Source organism: Alexandromys fortis, unplaced genomic scaffold (assembly GCF_014885135.2).
Source record: "Alexandromys fortis isolate MF-2015 unplaced genomic scaffold, M_Fortis_MF-2015_v1.1 scaffold_343, whole genome shotgun sequence".
In the NCBI taxonomy this organism is placed as follows: Eukaryota; Metazoa; Chordata; class Mammalia; order Rodentia; family Cricetidae; genus Alexandromys; species Alexandromys fortis.
The window spans coordinates 525,995-534,907 of NW_026068262.1; the positions used below are offsets into that span (position 1 = coordinate 525,995).

Genomic DNA, 8,913 nt, shown 5'->3' on the forward strand with positions numbered 1-8,913 from the left:
GCTTGTGCTTGAAGACTCTGAAGATAACCCCGCGAGTCGAAGCCTAGCACTGTGTGACCGGAGTCCGGCCCTTGGCATCTGTGATTAGCCTTACAGAAAAGTTGGACACCCGAATGAACAGTGGTTTCGTTCACAGTTTCGTAAAAGCGAAGGCACAGTCACTGACTCCGGAACGCCAGTCCTGCTCCCGGAACCACAGCGGCAGCGCTGGCTGTGCTGGGACTGCATTCGGCAGAGCGCAGAGGGGGCGGGGCCTGGCCAGGGTGACCCGGCGGGTCGGTGCGGGGGAAGCGAGCGGCGTTGGAGTTCGGCGCGGTCATGCTGGTCACCGCGTGCTGCAGGCTCACCCCGATGCTGCGGGGGCCGCGCGCACCGTCTGCGGTCGCCGGGAGGTATCTGCTGGCGCCTAGGGCCAGGTCCTTCGCTGACCGGAGCGACAAAGCGGAGGAGCCCCGCACCTTCCACCCCGCGCTGCTGCAGTTCCTCGTGTGTCCGCTTTCCAAGAAGCCGCTTAGGTGAGAGTCGCCGGCCGCCTGTTCCCCGTGGAAGGGTGGTGACCCAGCGGCCACAGCCAACAGGTCCAGAGCCCACTCCCTGGCTGCGGGTCGCCGGGCCGCCCCTTTTGCTGGGGTCAGTCCTGCCCATGACGGGAGCCGGGCGTTTGTCGGGCTCTGCAGTGGCTTCAAGAAAGACAGGGTTTCTCAGACTGTCCTCTTTTCAGAACCTGTTGAAGCAGAGTATCAGGGCCAGCGTCTGGACCTTTCTTCCTTTCTTTCTTTCTCACTCTCTTCTCCCCTTTCCTCCCCCCCCCCTTGCCCTCGCCGTGTCTCTCCCTTCCTTCTGTCTCCTTTTTCTGTGTGTGAGAGTTCACGAGCTGCATCAGAAGCCAAAGGTCACCGTGCATTCGTTGTCGTCAGTATTTCCCCAATTTATTTTAGGGAGGAACCTCAGAACCCCGGGGCGAATTGAGCAGGGGCTTCACATCACTTCGCAGGAATAAGCTTACTACTTACTGAGGATCAGAACTTAGTTCCTTGCATTTACATTGCAAATACTTTATTGACCTACCTACATCTTCCCAGCCTTTTTCTTCATCTTTGCTTTTTGTTGTTGTTTGTTTTGTTTGTTTGTTTGTTTGTTTTGAGACAGGTTTGGATATTTTGTATTGCCCTTCCCAGCTAGCAAGTTGTGGTACTCTTCCTGTCTCAGCTCTCTGAGAGCAGGAGATTACAGGAATGAACGCCCCTCCCCACCCCACCCCCATCTCTTGTTTCCAGTGTTCGGCCACGCATATGAACCATAGAGACTCGGGACAAATCCAGAACTATTCACTATTTAATACAAAATACTATTATGTGTATACACATATAGTAGTTTCCAAAGTCTTGTGAAGTGCTGTACCTATACACCTGATGCCTGGCACTCTTGATCTGACTGTGCATTGTCCCATGCTTCTAGTTGTGGCCTAGCAGGTTTTCATTACATTTTAACCTCCAGCTGGTTTGGGGAGGAAATACAGCCACAGTTCCAGACTCCAGAAACAGAATAATAGACAGCATTAACAAGATGCATAAATGATAAAACATGGTTATCTTCAGGTTGCAAGTTACTAGTGATTTTTATCATCATTTTCCCCTTCTAGATTGGTCCCTTTGTAGTGAAGAACTTGTTTGGTTTCCCTAAATCTTGAAATCACCATTTGCTTTACTGTCTACTTGTGTAGCTAGCTCACTGCGGACTTGCTGCTTTCTAGACTTCCTTCCTTTGTGCCCTCTCCCCGTTCAGGCTTTTATTTGTATGTGTTGATTCTCAGTGACGTCTTTCTGTTGTCTCATAAAAGTCTCCCTAGCATTTACATCAACAGAGGAAGTTTTTGTTTCTTCCTTTTGGAGTGTTTTGGGGTTGACCATAGCAAGGAAGGAATACTGGCATAAGATGTAGACATCTTTTCTAAGTAGTCTGAAAATGTTAAGGCATAACTTGGGAATGAAGTTTATAAAAGATAATAGGAGAAATTACTGATTCTAGTGGGAACAACTACAGATTGTAACATGGTTTTCTAAGAGAAATGGTTGGGTTGGCTTAGTGCCTGTAAGACGAAAACTGCTGGAGGAGTAGCTATCAAGAATTGGATAGATGGTCTATTTATTGATTATCAAGCTCCTCTGACCTTTGATTTCTCACAGTTCATTGTGTTCTTTTTCTCCCTCAGATATGAAGCATCGACAAATGAATTGATTAATGAAGAGTTGGGAATAGCATATCCAATCATTGATGGGATCCCTAACATGATACCACAGGCAGCGAGGACAATACGTCAAAATAAGAAGCAAGAAGAAGCGGAGCAACATTAGACTGTGATTGTTAAAAGTGTGACTACTGAGTTCTCGTAATACTGTCTACCTTTAAAACAAGGAAGGGCAGCTGGGGAAGAACAGTCGTTCACTTCTGCCTGCTTGACTCTTCTACTGCTCCCCTTAGCAGGCCTTTTCTGATCTGCTTTCTGGAGGAGAATTTCCCACAGGGCTGCACCAGCACATCCGGGCTTTGCTTTTCCAGTCTGCTCTTGCCAACTGCCATGCCAGTATGTGTGTGTTCTTCCACCTGCGGACCTAGATGGCTCTAAAGCGTAGTACATGCAACCAGAGTCAGGATGACGTGTACATTAGTAAGAGGTCTAAGGCAGCATCTGTGGAAATTACATGTAAACCAGTACAAAAAGACTTGTCTTGCTTCTGTCAGGCTAAGTCCATGAGACAGGCTGGGGAAGTTTTTGTGCATGTACTGTCCTCAGCATTTGGATTCACACTTATAACTGCTGTATCAGAATTTCAGCAAAATATCTCAGTGTAGATTGACAACTGAAGTCATCGACTGAGGCCTGCTTCTCATCCCAGTCATTTAAAGATTAGTCATTCAGACTGTTTGCTTATTTCAAGGTCAGTGACAAGCTTAAGTACTTAGAAAATTCTGAGTGTGTAAAATTACCTCCATTACTTTGACATCACATGCTTACATCAATAATAAAATAAAATGTTTACAGTTTACCACAAAACTCAGTTTGCTGGGGTGGGAGGGTGTCTGAATGAATGCTTTTGTCTCAAGAGTCTGGTCGTAAGAGAAAATGTTATCTTATGTAACTACATTTTATTTTTGGAGGCACTTAATATTCAAAGTAGTTGAATTTCTCAGAGAAGCAAGATACCTCCAGTAGGTAAGGTCAGGAATGGGAAGCCAATTATGTCCGTTTAAGTTTAGAGATACCTTTCAAGGTACACTTAGTTATTTCTGCCCTGGGAAATTTGGTAAGCCCTAAAGGCTTGAGCTTTGGTTCTCTACAATTGGAACAGAATTGGGGCAAGCAAAGCAGTGTCTGCTTTAGAAGCATAGAATGCTTCCATCTTTACCTTAAGGAATTGCTTATAAATGTAACCAGCCCAGGACCTTGTGCATGCCAGGCAAGTGTGTAGCCACAGAAATAGTCCACGCCTATCTGATGAATCTACCTTCTGTTTGTGTGGGGGAGGGGCATAGCATGGAGTAGTCACGGGACAGCTTTGTGGAGTTGATTCTCTCCTTGCACCATGTGGGTGCTGGGGCTTCAACTCAGGTAGTCAAGCTTGGGGGATACTTTTATCTGAATCATTTCACTGGCTCCCGAATTGGTTCTTACGAACCAGCATCCTAAAGTAGTTTATTAAAAGATTTACAATGATTCTGCCTGTCAAGAGAAAATTACAACCTGTCATATATGTTTCCTATTGTATTGTCAATATAATGAAGTAGAAGTCACATTATTTTTTTGTTTGGGTTTTGTTGGTGGTGCTGTTTTTGTTTTTTGAGACAGGGTTTCTCTGTATCTTTAGAGCCTGTCCTAGTTAGCTCTTGTAGACCAGGCTGGTCTTGAACTCACAGAGATTTCTCTGCCTCTGCCTCCTAAGTTGGTATTAAAGGTGTGTGCCACCACCGCCTGGTTTATAAGTCACATTCTTAAATTGCCCAGTGGCAACACAGAACTGAACTAGAGGGCTGTATAGCATCTCGGTCCCTGAAGTGGAGTTTTTAACCCTGAGTTTCACATTTAACCAACTGGAAACTGGCCAATGAACAGTTTTGCTGGTGAAGCTAGTGTTAATCTCAAAAGTCAGGTGCAGCTGTTGAACTTAATCATGTTAGGAAGCTGACAAGTTATCTCTGAGGGAGCTCAGTGTTTACCTCCTGTCTCTCACCATAGAATCTGCTCATACAAATCACCCCAGGTGTGGTTATTGGCATAGTACATAGTCTTTAATCTCAGAACCTAGAGAGGTGTTAATAGCACCATTTTATGGATGCACAAACAAGAATATCAATATGGACCCGATTCAGGGAGTCCTTCTGAAACCCAGCACTTGAGAGGTGCAGGTAGGATCAGGAATTCAATTAACAACAACTTGAACTAGAAAACCCTTTAATTAAGCTCATGGGGCACCAAAGAAGACAAGTAAGTAGAAGAGAATGGGGAAGAGGAAGTGGGTCAGTGGGAGGGGGTTAAACATGATGAAAATACATTATATACATGGATGAAAATATGAAATTCATTTTGCATAATTAATATGTACTACTAAGTACTCAGAAAATAATTGTTGGTAGGTATGTCTAGGTTGGGGTTTCTATTGCTGCCATGAAACACCATGACCAGAAGCAATTTGGGGAGGAAGGGGTTTATTTGGCTTACACTTCCATATCACTGTTCGTTAGCAGAGTAAATCAAAATAGGAACTCAAGCAAGGCAGGGACCTGGAGGCAGGAGCAGATGCAGAGGCCCTGGAGGGCGCTGATTACTGGCTTGTTCTCAAGGCTTGCTCAGCCTACTTATAGAATCTAGGACCACTAGCAAGGGCTAGCACCATCCACCACAGGCTGGGCCCTTCATCAATCACTACTTAAAACGTCCTTCAGGCTTCCTTACAGTGCAATCTTAGGGAGGCATTTTCTCTATTGAGGCTCCAGCCTTCCACATGACCAGCTTGTGTCAAGTGACATAAAACTATCCAGTACAATAGACCCCTTGCCAACTTGACTGGCAAACACATCACAGTTAAGCCATAACCCTTCTTTTCTCATTCATCCACAAAATCTCACATCAAAAATATAAACAACTAAAAATCCCCACTCTCCTCGAGTTTAAACATTTAAAAGTTCAGCCTCTTTAAAATGGTCAGTCTCTTAAAACCAACATCTTTTAAAATTCAAAGTCCGAGCTGCGAACTGCTGTAAAATAAAAAGTAAGTGCTTTTTTCAAGAGGGAAGAGCCAGGACACAGTTACAATCAAATCAAAGTGAAAACCCAGTGTTCAATGTCTGGGATTCATGCGCAGTGCTGGACTCCTCCAGAGGTCTTGGGTCACCTCTCTGACTCTTCTCTGCACCACTCATAGCTTGTCTTCTAGGCGCCAGTTGTCTCCACTCCGCAACTGTTGCTGTTCTTGGTGGTCGTCCCATGGTACTTGCATCTCCAAAACTCTAGGGTCTTCTGTAGCAACTGGGCTGCTCTTTCACCAATAGCCTCTCATAGGCTGTCTTCATGGTGCCAAGCCTCAACTTCACTACATGGTCCTTTCAATCCTGGGCCTTCAACTGAGGCTACATCTTCACCAGTGACCTCTCCTGGCCTCTCAGAGTGCCAAACCTCAGTTACTTTTCATGCCTTCAAGACCAGTACCACCTGGGTGATTCTTGGTCACCAGAAAGTGTCACTATTTGAAAGGATTAGGAGGTGTGGCCTTGTTGGAGGAAGTGTGTCACTGGGAGAGGGCTTTGAGGTTTCAAAAGGCCAAGCCAATCCCAGGCTCCTCTGCCTTCTATCCAGATGTAGAATTGTCAGCTACCGTGTCTTCCTGCATGCCACCACGCTTATCTGCCATGAGGATAGTGGATTAAATTCTGAAATTGTAAGCAAGCCTCACTTAAATGTGCTCTTTCATAAGTGTCGCAGACATGGTGTCTCGTCACTGCGATAGAACATTGATTAAGACAGGGAGGAAAGGGGTTATCTAACTTGTACTTTTGTATCACTGTTTATCATCAAAGGAAGCCGGGACAGGAACTCCAACAGGGTAGGAATCTGGAGGCAGGAACTGATGCAGAGGTCACAGAGGGGTGCTAACTACTGGGTTGTTCTTATGGCTTGTTCAGCCTGCTTTCTTACAGAACCAGGACCACCAACCAGTCCAGGGATGGAATTAGTCACAAAGGGCTGGGCCCTCCCCCATCAATCACTAATGAAGAAAATGTCTTATTGACTTGCCTACAGCCCAATCTAATAGAGACAGTTTCTTAATTGAAGTTCCCTCCCCTCAGATAACTTTAGCTTGTGTCAAGTTAACATAAAACTATCCAGCACAGGGTAATACCAGACATAGAAATCTACCTACCTTTTATTGTTTTCTGTGTATCTGAATAAACTCATAAGAAAGCAAGACCCTTCTCCAAGAAAAAAATAAAAGATTCAAACTAACCTAATTAAGGTAATGACTAGGCTATTAATAGCCACAGAGTAGCATGTTATCTTTCATGCTCAAGTGACAAAAATATTTTACACCATTGACATCATGGTTCAAATAAATTTTCTAAATAATACTAAGATGATTTATTTTTAAATGGTTTTATTGCTCCTACTGTAAGGGGTTTAAAATTATTTTTAATATTTTATTCAAAAGTTGTAAAAGATGACTAAGAAGAGGTAAGTGATAAACAATGTAACCAATGAACTAGAAATCCTGAATATTCTATTCTTTCATGTTCTCTGAATCTACAAGGAGATAATTGGGGCTGCCTTACCAAATCTCCAAACTGAAGCTAGCTCTTCTCATCAGCGATATTCAGGCTCCTTTACAGAGAGACATCTGGGGTTGTTGGGAACCTAGGGCACCCACCCAAGGCCGTTGTTTGACATGACCTCAATGACCCCTGACTCAGAAGTTATAAAGGAGCAACAATATTAGGCTAAAGAATACATCAAACGTATACCATGTGTGAGCACATGATTTTGTTTCTTGATGGTCATGAAAGGCTTATTTTTCACCATTTTAGACAATACTTTAGAAGTATTGCTAAAAAAAAAAAAATGTCTCTAGAATTAAAATCTAATGCAAGTACACATAACCACCAGAAAGGGAGAGAGGGCATTTCTCATCATTGCTCCGGGCAGGCTGTGAGAGTCCTTGCGGGTAATCTCAAATAATGAGCCCTCTGTAGAACAAAGGACATGATGAAGTGATAAACAGGGGAGATGGATTTCTGCCCTCACAGCCTACAAAAGTACTTGGAGTTCTACACATGTCCATAGGGGAGAACGTTCTCTAAGTTAACTCTAGAAAGTGTGACTGCTGTCTCGTTAATGGTCATTCTTGTGTGTTTGATGAGAGTCTTACTGCTTCACAATTCTCAGTGTAAGAGATAGATTTACATTCTCACAAACATTCTGCTTATATCCACAGGGAATTCAATGTGGGAAAATAATGTTTTGCAGAATGAGTCAATCAGGACAGCACAGAGTTATGTCTGGTTAAGTGCCTGTGTGCCTGTGTGGCCACATGGAAGCTAACATGCTCACTGTTCATTCTTTTCCTGTGGGTCTCAACCTTTTGTGGATCAAAGATCAGATATCCTCCATATCAGATATTTACATTACGATTCATATTAGTACCCAAAATAACAGTTGTAAAGTAGCAATGAAGTAGTTTTATGCTTGGGGTCCCCACAGCCTGAAGCACTGTATTAAAGAGTTGCAGCATTAGGAAGGCTGGGAACCACTGTTCTTGTCTGTAAACACCCGGTGTTTGGTATCAGCATTAACATGGAACTCTAATTTGTCCTGTCTTTTCTACCTTCCAATCTGGTCCAAAATTCAGGATCCCTCTTACATTTCATGACAAGGAGCACACAAATGATGCTTCACTCGGGTTTCTGGGTGTTATTGCAGCTTGCTCTCAAGGGAAGAAACATGAATGATTTCAAGTAGCATGGATACATGACTAAAACTGGAGATCCAAAAATATTGCTTGCCTTCTTTCCTTGTATCAGGATACTATTTTTTGTACCACTAGTTTTTAATTGGAAATAAAATAATTTAATAGCATCTATTCATTAGACTAAAATGCAACAATCCAGAAAGTTGGCTTTAGTTTTCTTTATTAATGTCTAACATGCCTCTTGATTTTGAGCAAATATCTGTTTTTCAAAACAAACACACAGCAGGAACCAAAATGCATAAAATTCTAGTTCCTTAGGCTGAGAGCTTTTACTCTTTGAAGTACCATATGTCTCAGTTATGATCTATAAATAATAATGTTCTGAACACAATAAGGTGACTAAACTTGGTGGCATTTTATAAAGTACAAGGAATATCTCTAACAACAAAGTGTTCACGGGGAGAGAAATTAGTTTCCTTATTTGATCATCGTACAATATATACATAATCTTGCCCCTAAGTGTGTGAAATTTTGTGTCAATTTAAAAGGCACTCTATATTTTAGTATTGTACATTGTATTATGATAGCCTGTTTTCTGTTTTCAGTCTAGACCGGTGATTCTCAACACCCCTAATGTTGTGACCTTTTAATACAGTTTCTCATGTTGTGGTGACACCCAACCATAAAATTATTTTTGTTGCTACTTCTGTAACTGTAATTTTACTACTATTATGAATCATAATATAAACATCTGGGCTTTCCAAAGGTCTTAGGTGACCCCTGTTAAAGGGTTGTCCTATCTCCCAAAGGGGTCGTGACCCACAGGTTGAGAACTACTAGTCTAGACAGTACACTCTGGTTCCAAAATTTTGCTTTCCTTTGAGTGTTTCAAATGAATTACAGTGCCTCGTGTATGGTAGATTATCATTACAGCATTTTTGTTTAATTTTTAAAGATT

General features: G+C 42.9%; 2 protein-coding genes across 2 annotated transcripts; both read left to right on the plus strand.

Moving 5' to 3' along the window:
- The first annotated feature begins 229 nt into the window (after window positions 1-229).
- Window positions 230-3,047, plus strand: Pyurf (PIGY upstream open reading frame). The gene is made up of 2 exons (XM_050131809.1): window positions 230-515; window positions 2,213-3,047. The coding sequence occupies exons 1-2, from the start codon at window positions 319-321 to the stop codon at window positions 2,352-2,354; spliced, it is 339 nt and encodes a 112-aa protein (XP_049987766.1). The 5' UTR covers window positions 230-318; the 3' UTR covers window positions 2,355-3,047.
- Pigy (phosphatidylinositol glycan anchor biosynthesis class Y) lies at window positions 2,421-3,047 on the plus strand (the record flags this gene model as incomplete). The annotated part of the gene is given in 2 exon segments (XM_050131795.1): window positions 2,421-2,499; window positions 2,502-3,047. Coding segments are annotated over 2 exon segments (204 nt in total), but the record flags the coding sequence as incomplete, so codon positions are not given.
- Window positions 3,048-8,913: the final 5,866 nt, after the last annotated feature.

What these genes read in the sequence shown, in the direction of transcription:
- Pyurf (XM_050131809.1), top strand. Translation starts at nt 319, where the DNA reads ATGCTGGTCACCGCGTGCTGCAGGCTCACCCCGATGCTGCGGGGGCCG. An exon ending in CTTTCCAAGAAGCCGCTTAG is followed by an intron (nt 516 to 2,212) that starts GTGAGAGTCGCC and finishes TTTCTCCCTCAG; the next exon opens with ATATGAAGCATCGACAAATG.